The sequence below is a fragment of the Equus quagga genome, chromosome 3, assembly GCF_021613505.1.
Source record: "Equus quagga isolate Etosha38 chromosome 3, UCLA_HA_Equagga_1.0, whole genome shotgun sequence".
NCBI classification, from domain to species: domain Eukaryota; kingdom Metazoa; phylum Chordata; class Mammalia; order Perissodactyla; family Equidae; genus Equus; species Equus quagga.
Window position 1 is genome coordinate 107,951,022 of NC_060269.1, and position 13,356 is coordinate 107,964,377.

The following is a 13,356-nucleotide window of genomic DNA, read 5'->3' on the forward strand; positions in this document are numbered from 1 at the left end:
AACAGTTTTGTTACTTTATGGAGAGCATGTTCTCTGGCCCCTCAAGGTCAAATGAAGGCTGTTTCCCATGTGTTTCCACAGCATCCTCTACTGCAACAATAAGACATTTCTCACAAGATACTGATTTTGCTGATTACTTATCTATATTTTACTAATTAGACCATAAGCTTTGCCTGTCCTAAAAATGGTAGTCAGCTCTTTGAGGAACAAATAAAGGATGGACTAAGCACATTACAATTAAAGAAATTGAGATTAATAAAATAAGGTTTTCAAGAATGTTTCTGTAGATTCCTCTTAACTACAAAAACTTCAATATTCCTGTACAATGTAACTTTAACCAAGTGATCAAACTAGTAATTCCAATAAGTGACCTCCTAATGCAATGGGAAGGATAGAGCATCTCCTGCATGGTATTTCCTGTCCAAAATGTTTAAGCTGAATCTAACTATGAGAAAACAATCAGAAAGACTGCAATTCTAGCACATTCGACAGGACAAATGGCCTGGATTCTACAAAATATCATTTTCATGAAAGACAAAAATAGACCAGAAGACTTCTAAGTCAAAGAAGATTAAAGAGACATGGCAACTAAAGGCAATGCATGATCCTTGATTGGGTCCTGCATGGAGAAACAAGGGCTATAAAACACATTATTGGGGTAATTGGAAAAATTTGTGTATGGATTATATAGTAGATGATGGATAGTATTTAATCAATCTTACATTTCTTGTGTGTTAATGATAGAGAGAGAATGTCTTTGTTCTTAAAACACATTTGCTGGAGGACTTGGGAATTAACTATTATAAAGTCATAATTTACTTTCAAAAAATCAAATAACAGCAAAATATATACACACATGCATACACAGAAAAGTTAAGTCAAATGTGTTAAAAATTTAAATGTGAATTCAGAAAAAAGCTTACATCATGTTTACTGTATCACTCTTTCAACTTTTTTATAAAGGTTCTGTAAAAAGAATGGAGAAAAAAAGTAGTAATATTTAATGGTTTATTTTTCTCCAAATCTATAATTTTAGCTGCTCTCTCTCTATAGCTGGTTTAGAATATATCTCCTCCTTTCATGAACTTAAGACATTCAACCAGCTAAGTGTCAATTCCTCTTCTCAAACACAGATGCAAACAGCATCCTTCTCACTATCACTAGGTAGGTTTCCTTTCCTCTCTTCCTCCCTGCCCTGTACAGAGGCAAGTAGGAGGGAGAGTCCATAGAACTTTCCTCTCCTTCCTCCAATAACTTCCTCTATCATAGCAACTTCATCAGAAATAAAATGAAAGAGGTTCTAGGTGATTGCTGATCCCTTGTAGGACAGAGGGAAGTGATATGGAGATAGCATCCTTCATCTCTTGTTATTCTTCAAAGGAGCATTGAACAAATGCTCCATGGGGGTAGGAAGAAAATTCTCCCGTTATACTCATTCATATTTTGAAATACCTGTCCTCTGCCCATTGTTCACAAGTGACATGAAATTCTAAATACTCTCTCTAACCTAGAAAACCAAGGGATGTGTGTTTGCCAGTATCTGGTACAGCAGGAGGGGTACGGGTCAGTAAGGCTCTTTTACTTCTTTCACCTCTCTCTGCTCCCAATACTGAGCTTAGGGTGTAGTGGAGGAGGCAGATAATAACACAGCATACTATTAAGGAAATAACTTCAAATTTTAACAAATCTATGAAGGAAATAAATCATTATAAAATAGTTCAATACAAAAATCCAGGAATAATTTTTGGTTCTAAAAAGTTTTCAATTTTTTTTATAACGTTAATATTCAAGATAATTAATATAACAAAATCTTACATTTTTGACCATTTTTGAAATGATTTTCTTTTTATGGAACTTTTCACATTTGGAGAGTATTCAACTTATCAGTTATCTAGTTTTTCCCCTAAATAAATATACTGTTTAAAGTACTGCATATTAGCTATGAATTTTCATCTCCACCTCCACCTCAATCCCTTCATTCTATAAATGGCAAAATACAAAATGAGCATAAAATCTTGGGAATGGAAGTATACAATCTGTAGTATAATACATTAAACATTTTATTTTTCATTAATAAAATCATTTCTTAAACTCAAAGTAACTTTTTTGGTGGGATCTTAAAAAATAAGAATATTCCTTTTGAAAAGTAAGTACTTTGCTTCATGTGCAACTGCAGAATCTTGCAATGTAAAACTACCTCATGTTTTTCTTGCCTAAAAAAATTCTAGCTATAAAATATTTGACACACAGAATCCATGGTGTGGAATTAAAAATTTCCAAATTGTCACCCTTTTGAATCAATACTATTAAAGAAATACCATGATTTTAAATAGCAAAATCAACGCCTACACTCGGACTGGGGTGAAGCTGTGGTGGGGACAATAGGATATACTACACTAAAAAATAGAGACAGAGAAGCAGTCCTCAAACTAAGGAAAGCGAAGACTTTCAAAGATAATAAAAACCAACGTCAAGTTGAACTGACAGGAAAGTGTAGGAAGACTTTTTTCATCTCTCAAAGAATTATAATTTGAGTAGAGGAAAGAGCTATAGGTGATATAAATTGAGAGACCCTTATCTAAAGCATTTGTTACAGTGCTCTATAAAACCACAGTAGAAATGTTAATTAGTCAATTAGTTTGAAACTTATGCTCCAGTAAACTAAAATACTCCTCCCACAAAAGGTGTTCACAAAAGGAACTGCTTGTAAGACAAGAGATAGATACTTGAATTTAGCATATTTAAAATTCTGCTGAACAACAAATAAACCTACAGATGATTCCCAATAACGGAAAATTTTAAAATACCATAAATACTATGTCAGTTTAGTATAAAATTACATTACGTAAATTTCTGTAAAGATTACTTTTATGTCTAAAGGACAAGACAATCAAATGTTTCCTCGACAGCAGAAGTAGAGAGAACTCAGAAGTTGCTAACCAGCTGTGTTGCCACCTTATGGTAGAAGCATTCCCTTGCTTCTGACCTAGCTATGAAATTTCTCTCAGCATCCATTCAAAAATCAGTCTTAACATTTCTCTCCCTGGATAACCTGTAAATTCCCTGAGGCAAGGGTCAGGTTTTGCCTTATTCTCCACAGTATTCTGTGGGGGTGGGGTAATCTGAAATTTAAAATATGGTGGAAAGAGAAAGCCTCATTGAGAAGGTGACATTCGAGCAAAGACTTGAAGGAGATGAAGAAGCTGGCCATGTGGCTAAGTGGGGGGCTAGGAGGAGGGAGACGTTCAGGTCTAACTAGAGATCACCTGATGTGTTTGTGTAAAGGCTATGTGGCTGAAGCCAAGTGAGCAAGGGAAGAGTAATAGGAGAGCGAGTAAAGTGATGCTAATACAGGCCAAGATTTGTCATTCAGCTCTTACTGAGATAAAAAGTCATTCAGATTGAATCCAAGGTATGAAGTACCTGATCTGTACTTTAAAGGGATTACAGAACTGCTTTTTGAGAATGAATTAGAGGAGTGACAAGGTCTTACTTACATTTTAAGAGTATCCTTCTGGCAATTATGCTGAGAACAAATTTAAGGGGGACAAGGAGGGAAGTGGGGAGATCAATTAAGGGGCTATAACAAAAAGGTCCAGGAGAGATGATAGGGGCTTGAATCTGGCAGAATATGCTCATAGGATCGGGTGTGCAGTATGAGTGAAAAAAAAACAAAGATGGTGCATGGTTTAGGGCTGGGCACCTGGAAGGACAGAGTAGCCATTTGCTAAGATAGAGAAGACTCAGATGGGAGAATACCAAAAGTGTAGTTCTAGAATTGTGACACATATTAGAAGTCTGGGTGGATATGGCAAGTTAGCAGTTGAATCTATGAGTTTGGAGTTAAGAAATGGAGATAGAAATCTGGGAATTGTGAGATGATGTAGAGCCATATGACTATATAAGATCACCTTGGTAGAAAGCATGGATAGGGCCTAGACTACATCTAGGATTACACTCTGGGCCAGAGCAACAGTGAGAGGTTGCAGAGATGAGGAGGAACCAGAAAAGGAAGCTAAGAAGGACCAGTTGCTGAGGAGGGAGAGAAACAAGAGAAAGGTGTATCCAAGGCAAAGTGAAGAAAATGTTGCAAGAATGTGGTCAACGCAAATTCTCCACATGTTACCTTACTAATCACATCTTACTCATCCTACAGAGCAGGACTCTTTTTGGATGAGCCCTCTCTGAGCAGTCCTTCCTTACTTAGATGATGCTCCTCTGTGTCCCTCCCCTAATGGGTACGCCTCTATGATAACACTTATCACAATTATGACTGCAGCTTCATTTCTCTGCCCTTTCCTCTCCTTCACCAATGTGAGTTCCTTGAGGGCCAGAAACTTCACTGGAATGCTAGAGTCTAGTAATCTCCGGCAGATGGAAAGGAGGAAATTACATTTATCAAGAGGCTACAGTGTTGCAGACAATACATCAATACCTTTACTTAGGTGCTCAAAAAATGTTGATAAAAGAATGAAGGAAGTACAGAATGAACAGATGATAGATAAGGGCAATTCAGTGCACAAGTAGAGCCCTGGAGGGAAGACCCATGCATCAGGACACCACAGCTTAACAGCACAGCTCTCAAGATTACCCTGCTAACTCTTCTTGCTCTCTTTCCAAGCTCGTCAAGCAAAATTCTCCAATATAATTTTGTCCCCTTTATAGATTTTCCTGCAGAGTTAGAAAGTGATACCTAGCAAATATAAATATGTGTTTCAACTGGCTGCTGTATTGCTCACAGTGCATGAATAAATTAGCGTTCTGTTTTAGATACTAGTCTAATGTAAGTTTGGTCAGTGTATTTCTTTTGGGACTTGTAAGGACGATCAGTCTGCTTGTTTTCTGTTTTTCAAGTGTTAAAATCATGTTGTGAGATCAAAACGGGACTGACTTAGGCAATCACAAGAGACTGTGATACAAGAAATCCAGGACATACATACTGTGTGACTGATTGCTAAAGGAAAATATTGATTTCCATTTATTTTATCTCTTGTTGACACACAATAATCGTCACAGTCAGGATTCTTGTATAACGGATTGGGAGAGGTTGTTACAGAATGAACTGAGCAAAAAATGATATTTTGTTGTTGCTTCAAATGAGATCCATTTTTCTGAGTTGAATTTATTCCCTAAGCTGAAAAGTAGAATCCCAGAGCCATACTAACACATTCCAGGTTTAAATCTAACATTTGTTAGTGTAGCCAATCTTGCCAAGCTAGATCAATTTGTGATGCTCTGACAAAGTAGAGTTTGCAGTCTTTTAAAGACCAAAATTTGAACTGTGCTGACACAGCTAAGGTAATTTGCTCTTAGGGTGCTAACTAGGCTTGGATTTGGTCTCCCTCCGGGATACCTGTGCCATCTCTAAATTCAAAAGTGTCAAAGAAAATTCTGGATGAAATTATTTGGATCAATGATATTAGGTAGATAAAACCTTTGCTACAGTTTTCACTTATTAAAATGTGTTGGACAGCAATCCTCTATTTTTACTGACATCAGAGAGATGAGAATTCACAAATATAGTAATTTCTTGTTACTAACCTACCTATCAATCTCTATAACCAAGTTAATAGGTTCTGTATATTTCTATGTCCTAAGTATATCTGAAATCTAAATCCTCTTCATGCCACCATCCACGACAGCCAGAGTCATGCTAGGAAAAGATGGATGCAACCAAGTTAGCCATGTTCCTGACTTTGGAAAGTACCTATCACTTGGATTTTTCCTTAGAATAGTATCTTCTTGAATGGACAAAACCCATTACATTATGTTAGAATTTGCTAAGCCCTTTGCATTACCATGCTTTGTATATTGTGCTTAATGGCTGCTTTCCCAAGAATCATTCTGACAGTATTTAATCCCATGCATAGTTCCTTAGTCTTCAACCTACCAGATCCCAGTTCCTAACCCTACCACACTGGCCTTTGGTTTTGGGGTCCTATCTTGCCCTGTCCATGAGTTCTGACATTTATTCATACAAAATGAAAGTTGGGGCAACTAAGGGAAGTTTTATTTCAAAATTTTATTTTATAAGCAAACTTCAATTTTATGAACTATGTTGACTCTAGAAAAAAAAGAGTTGTTTGAATCATTCAGGAAGATATGGGTCAAATACCAGAGAGTTCCTCAATAGAATTACTATGAAAGTGCAAAAACGTTGAAGTGAGATTGGCCCATAGAGTTAGGACTTTTTATAGTTAGTGTCCTGATTGTGTGCTAAGGTGTTTTTATTTTATGGTATATATCTTACCTTAACTTCCACATGTGCCATCAGCACTGCAAAATTGGTTAGGTGATTACAAGAGCATGTAGTGTGCGTCTTATTCGTTGTCAGGAGCCGACAGCCTTGTGTTGACCAATAACCTGTCATTGTGCGTTTGGAATAGCTCCAAAACGAACAGTTAGGGTTGAAATTTTCCTCGGACTGCTACATGGAAAAAAAAAATTAATCAAGCCAAAAACTACTTTAGGATCATATAAATTAGGTAGGCATTTTCCTAACCTCTAATACAACATCATACTCTGTTACAATTTTTGTGGAGATATCTATCAGTATTTTCATATTATGTGAGCTTCATCAAGTTTAAGCAAATTTGATTATATGCTGTTGTTTATTCCCCCTGATTAGAGGTGAGTTTACTTTTTTAAAAATTAATATTGAAGGAATACTAGTATTAATGTCTCAGAATCACATCAACTAATTTCAAAGTAAAGTACATTGGAAAGTAAATTAATAAATTTCTCTAAATAATCAACTTCTGAAAGGAAGATCTTTAGAAATCTTTGTTTAATTTACAATACACAAAAATATATCTACACACAAAGACTAATTATTTGTAACACCATATGTGAAGCCACGTCCAGTTCCACTGAACATATTGCTAGCTCTTTTTAATTATGGAGAAGCATTTATAAAACCATCTATGAATGTCTTCACCATAAGCATTTACATATTCAAGAATTATTCTCCTACCCCACTTTAGAAAAAAAAATCACCACTATCATTTTATAGATAATGAATTACTATATGTCAAACAATAGGAAAAAAATAAAAAGAAATTAATATACTTCTTGTTCATGCTTTAGCAAATATACGTAATGTGGACAACTAAACTTACCATGCCATTTTCTTACCTTAATATGTTTAACAGTGAACACCACAGGATCAGCCAAATAAACCTTATTACTAAACTCCTTGTTTATTGCTGCTGTAATAACAGGGGAATTGACAATAACAGAATGATTGGTGGACATGGCCTCTGTTCCCAACTTCATGCTGGCATTCTCCGTGGACAAATAAGGACCCAAGTTGTTATAAAGGACAAAGGCCACTCTGATCTCTCCTAAAATAAATGCAAATGTGAATTATAAATTGGGCAAAAACTCTGATTACTTTGTACATTCCACTTAAATTAGACAGGTCTAATCAGATCATAATCAAATCTATGTAATATGTACTCACAACAAAAATCAAGCATTCAATTTAACGAAAGTGCCAAGTCATTAATGAGAAAAGGAAAGTCAAATGATGCTGAAACAACTACATATTAGTATTTAAAAAAATGAACCTCAATCCCTATTTCAATCCATACTCAAAAAGTAATTTGACATGGATTATAGACCTAAGATAAAAACCAGAACCATAAAGCTTCTAGAACAAAATGTAGGATATCTTTGTGATCTTGGGGAAGACAAAGATGATTTGGATAGGACCCAAAAAACACTAACCACGAAAGAAAAAAATGGCAAACTGAACTTTATCAAAATTGAAAATTTGTGTCTATCAAAATAAAGCATTAAGAAAATGCAAAGGCAAGCCACAGACTAGGAAGTTGTATAGGTATATGTATGTGTGTGTATATATATATATATATATATGAGACTCATGAATGTATAAAGCACTTATACTAATCAACAATAAAAGAATAAATGACACATTGAAATGGCAAAACACATAAACACACATTTTAGCAAAAAAAGATATAGGAAAGGCCACTTCATACCCACTAGATTCTCTAAAATCGAAAAGACTGACCACACTAATGTTAACAAGGATGTGGAATAATTGGAAATCTTGTATACTGCTGATGGGAGTGTAAAATGGTTCAACCACTTAGAAAAATGTTTTGCAATTTCTTATAAAGTTAAACATATATCTACCCTTCCTAGATAAGTGAAAAGATATATCCAAAAAGAAAAAAACTCATATAAGAATGTTGATAGCCCTTATTCATAAAAGTCCTGAACCAGAAACAACTACAAAATCTTTCAATAGGAGAATAAATTATAGCATGCTACTATAATGGAATATACTATATATCAATAAAGAACAAATGACAGATAGATGGAGCATAATGACTGAATCTCAAAAATATTACCCTGAGTTAAAGAATATAGACAGAGTATATACTGTATGATTCCAGTTATTTGAAAGCTAAGAGCAGGCAAAATTTGTCTACAGAAACAGTAATGAGAAGGAAGGAGGTTCATCAGGTTGGGGAGGGAGTGAGAAGACTGGAAAGAGTCACCAGGAAATTTCCTGAGTAATATTAGAGATTTATATGTTATTTTATGTGATATTATATAGGAATGTACAACTGTCAAATTCATCAAGATAAACACTTAATATGTATGCATTTTCTTGTATGTAAATTATATCTTAATTGCAGTGAAAGAAAAAAACAAGGATTCAAAATCTTTACTGTCTTAAAACTCAACTACCATGTTCTTTTAAGGTTGCTATCTCCATATGTCCTTCAACCTTTTTTTTTCCTTTATGACAATCTCTTACATGTAATCCTGTGTAAAATTAACCTTCTTTTAACATGTTTTTTTTATCATATCATTTCCTTTCTTAAAATAAGTCAAACCGTATGTCTTACTTCCAGTATGAATTCATTTCAGTTCACCAAGAGACAGGCACTGCTCTGACTACTGTTGTTAACTAAGATGAGGAAGTCATAGTCCTTGTCCTGAATCTTAGAATCAAGTGGGAATAACGACAAAGAAATTTTGTTTTTGTTGTTGTTGAGGAAGATTGGCCCTGAGCTAATATCTGTTGCCAATCTTGCCCTTTTTGCTTGAGGAAGATTGTCCCTAAGCTAACATCTGTCCCAATCTTCCTCTATTTTTTGTCTGTGGGTTGCTGGCACAGCATGGCTTGATCAGCAGTGTGCAGGTCCCTGCGCGGGATCTGAACCAGTGAACCCGGGCAGGCGAAGCAGAGCATGTGAACCTACCACTAGGTCACCAGGCTGGCCCCAAAGACAAAAAAGTTTTAATGTATTTTTTTGAGGAGCGAGAAGGCTGGCCAACATCTAAACTGTGCTCCCATGTTTGGGAAATTCCCTTCTCTTAAGGATTTATAGACACAAAATAGACATATACTTGCTTTCCCAGCCTGCCTTGCAACGAGGTTGCTCTGGGCGCCTCAGTTAGATGCATCCAATCAGACACACTAGCCTCAGATTTTGGATGAGGAACTGGTGACACAGGGAAGCAGGAGGCAGTGCAGCAGCAGCCTTCACTTACGGCAGCAGTGACATCTCACTGCAACGATTCTGTGTGATGGTACCACCTGCTGTCAGCCTCCTTGCTCTTGTGTGTTTTCTGAGCCTGACTCTCCAGCCTTCCCAGTGATTCTATGTGATATATATTATTCTTTCAGTAACCCCGAAAACAGATTATGATAAGAGCTACACAAAGGAAAGGGGCATTCTTAAACTTCCAGTCCACATCTGTTAACATAGTACTGGGCAAACAACAGTAATTCACTAAACACTTCTTGATTGTTACAACACAGCATTTAATTTTAGTTCTTCCCCTCTAGGTTTCAGGTAAAATATAAAAATGCTGATTTGTGGAAGGCTAACCTTAGGAACATCTATGTATTTTTATTATTGACAGTAACAACTTTTATTTTAATTGGTTTGTAATTGGCTGGCAATTTATACCAATTTCCACTTGTGGGATGGGGTCGTGTTGTCATCCGACCTTGTTTTACCAGTGCTTTTAGACACATGTAATTGTTACAGATTCTTCACTCCAAAATTAATGCTTAAATGTGAGCTCAAACACACACACACATTACATTAATTTAATAAATAAATGAGCACAAAATATAATTTGACTAATATAGACATATGTCAATCTTCATTAGCTTTGTATCTGAAAGTTCACATACTTATTTGATAAATCCTTAGTGAGTACATCCTGTACCAGGCACTAGGTTTATATTAGTGAACAAATTACAAAAGGTCCCTGCTCTCATGGAGCTTACCACCTAGAGGGAGAGTCAGACCACAAGCAGGCAAGTCAAAAAAATTAAAAAATAAAAATATAATTTCACATAATGGTAAGTGAATAAATCCTATGAAGAAGCATTGGCATAAAATGGCTAATGGGAAAAGAATGATTGGGAAAGAGTGATCTAACTTCAGGGAGATGGGGAAACCTTCCTAAAGAGGTGAGATTTATACAGAGCAGTGAATGACAGAGAAGCTTCTATACAAAGAAATGTAAAAATTGCATTCTAGAAAGGAAGAAAATGCAAAAATGTGATGCAGGAACATTCTTGGTATGTTCAAGGAACAGAATCAAGACTAACTTAGGGAACCCTCATACATTATTGGTAGGGATATAAATTGGTGCAGCCACCCTGGAAAACAATATGGAGGTTCCTCAAAAAACTAAAAATAGAACTACCATATGATCCAGCAATTCCTCTTCTGGGTATTTATCTGAAGGAAATGAAAACACTAATTCAAAAAGATCTATGCACCCCCATGTTCATCACAGCATTGTCTACAATAGCCAAGATATGAAAACAACCTAAGTGTCCATCAATAGATGAACAGATAAAGGATATATGGTATATACATACAGTGGAATATTATTCAGCCATAAAAAAGAAGGAAATCTTGCCATTTGTGACAACACAGGTGGCCCTTGAGGGCACTATGCTGAGTGAAATAAGTCAGACAGAGAAAGAAAAATACAGTGTCATTTCAATTATATGTGGAATCTTAAAAAGCAAAAAACAAAACTGAACTCATAGACATACTGAGCAGACTGGTGGCTGCCAGAGGCAGGGGATGTGGGGTAGGGGAGACGGATGAAGGGGATCAAAAGGTACAAACCGCCAGTTATAAAATGTCAGTCATGAGGCTGTAATGTACACCATGGTGAATGTAGTTAATAATCCTATATTGCATATTTTGAAAGTTGCTAAGAGACTAAACCTTAAAAGTTCTCATGACAAGAAAAAATATATAACTATGTGTGGTGATAGATCTTAACTAGACTTACTGTGGTGACCATTTTGCAATACATACAAATATCAAATCATTACATTGTACACCTGAAACTAATATAATGTTATATGTCAATCATATCTCAATTTAAAAAAAAGAATCAAGACTAGACTGTCTGGGTCACAGAGAGCATGCTAAAGACAAATGTGAAGTCGCACAGATGAGGCAGGATGGAGGTGAACCAGGTAGCACGTGGTAGGCCTAGTTAAGTCATTTGATTTCATTCTAAGTGTAACTGGAGGGGAACTGGTCAGACTTGTGTTTCAGGAAGAACCCTTTGTCAATAGGATATACTGTTGGGGGGTAAGAGTGGAAGGAGGGAAACCAGTTAGGGAGCTAATATAGGAATCTGATTTTGCTGTATAGAATATCTTGTTGCTGCCTTAAAATTTGCATAGTCAAATTAGCAACATAATGATTTATAAATTCAGTCTTACAAGATTTCCAACACTTATAAAGAATCTTGTTCTGCTGACAATAATCTTTTTTTGATAATATTTTAGTAGGTTCTCCTTTTCCAAAACTATTCACCCTGCAATATGAAACATCAGCTTTGAGTTGGTTGCTATGCCCTGAGGTCATCTTCCTATCACCTAACAGGTTAAAGAATCTCATTTACCTGGCAAAAGATATGTTTTAAAAAATTTAATATTAGTGAGGTTTGAGACATACTTTCTCTATGAGATTATTTATTTAATTTTAATTGTATTGCGTAAATTTAATCTAGTACTAAACTGATCTATTATACCAGTTTCGTTTTCCAAAAGCATCTCCTCACATTTCAGTTTTCTGTATGCTTTACAAAAGAAAAGCATAGAAACATCCTCAAAAAGAAATGAATAAGGAAAAAAATATATATGGTTTTAAAATTACAGGTAAAATTGCCATTAAAATTTTTAGAAACCAAATCTGACTACTTAGGAGTCCTTCCTTTCGAGGAAAAAAGTTAGGTCATCTGAATTTTGTTGTTCATTAATTCCCTTACATTCAAGTTTCTGACATTGCAACTTAAAAGTAATGAACAATTTCCAAATCTGACTGGGAATTTTGTAGAACAAATATCATTGCAATATTGTTGGTGCGAGAGGGAGGAAAGAGGAGGAAGGGCAGGAGGACAATGAGAATAGTGGAGCGAGAGGAGAAGGAGAGCTTTTGGATAGCAGGCCTAAAATTCCAAGCAAAGGCAATGAATGGATGACAAGTTCAATTCCATCAAGCTTAACAAATAAACTCTAACCCACCATTCCGACCATTTTGTTTTAAAGTATTTGCAGAAAGCTGGATAGTACTTCCATGACCCATGTTTTCTGGAAATTTTAGATCTTCTAAGTTTCCTTCTGTGCTCAGCCTTGCAACTTCCAATTCTGTTAATAGCAAAGAGATATCAGTACTCATTGAAAAACACACCAAAGCCAAGATAATTTCCTAAATCACTGAAATACTTCTGAATATTCTCCAAAGTTTAATTTCTCAATAGTTCAATCTTTTATTTAGAAAGCATTCTTTTAGGGTTTTAATTTCTTTTCAAAATAAAGCTAATAAAAGCTATTAAAATCAGGTAAACAAGAATATAAATGTATCAACTACAAGCCTAAAATTTAAAATTCAAGCTCAAATCCTAATGCTTTGTCACTGACTTTATTTTCAAAATACCATCTTTATTATATGAATTAAGTAAAAATCCTTTTATAATCAACAGCTGCACTATTATGTCAATATTGATCTATCTTTAAATGTAATAAGTTTGAAAGTTTTATCAAATATTCTGAAATAAAACTGTCAGCTACATCCTTGTAATAATAAAAATAAATTTATACTCTTTATGAGCCAGTAACACAATTATCAAAAATTGTTTCCTCACCTTCACTTAAATGACTGATTTCTTTATAGTATATAATTCAGAAGCCCTCTTATTATAACCAAAGTGACCCATATGCCTTGTATTAGGAGGATAAAATTTTAAATAGTAGAATACATACATAGATATACGTATATAAAAACTATAAAAAACAAATGGAGCTCACAGTAAGTGATCTCAGGCTAA

General features: G+C 35.2%; 1 protein-coding gene across 18 annotated transcripts in view; it reads right to left on the minus strand.

Moving 5' to 3' along the window:
* Positions 1–13,356, minus strand: part of ADGRL3 (adhesion G protein-coupled receptor L3) — a 794,963-nt gene that overhangs the window by 132,505 nt on the left and 649,102 nt on the right. For all 18 annotated transcript variants that reach the window (XM_046656118.1, XM_046656110.1, XM_046656106.1 and 15 more), the window contains 3 exons: positions 12,554–12,676; positions 7,135–7,343; positions 6,251–6,427 (listed from right to left, as the gene is read on the minus strand). In XM_046656118.1, the coding sequence (XP_046512074.1) occupies positions 6,251–6,427; positions 7,135–7,343; positions 12,554–12,676 (509 nt within the window). The remainder of the gene's footprint in view (positions 1–6,250; positions 6,428–7,134; positions 7,344–12,553; positions 12,677–13,356) is intronic.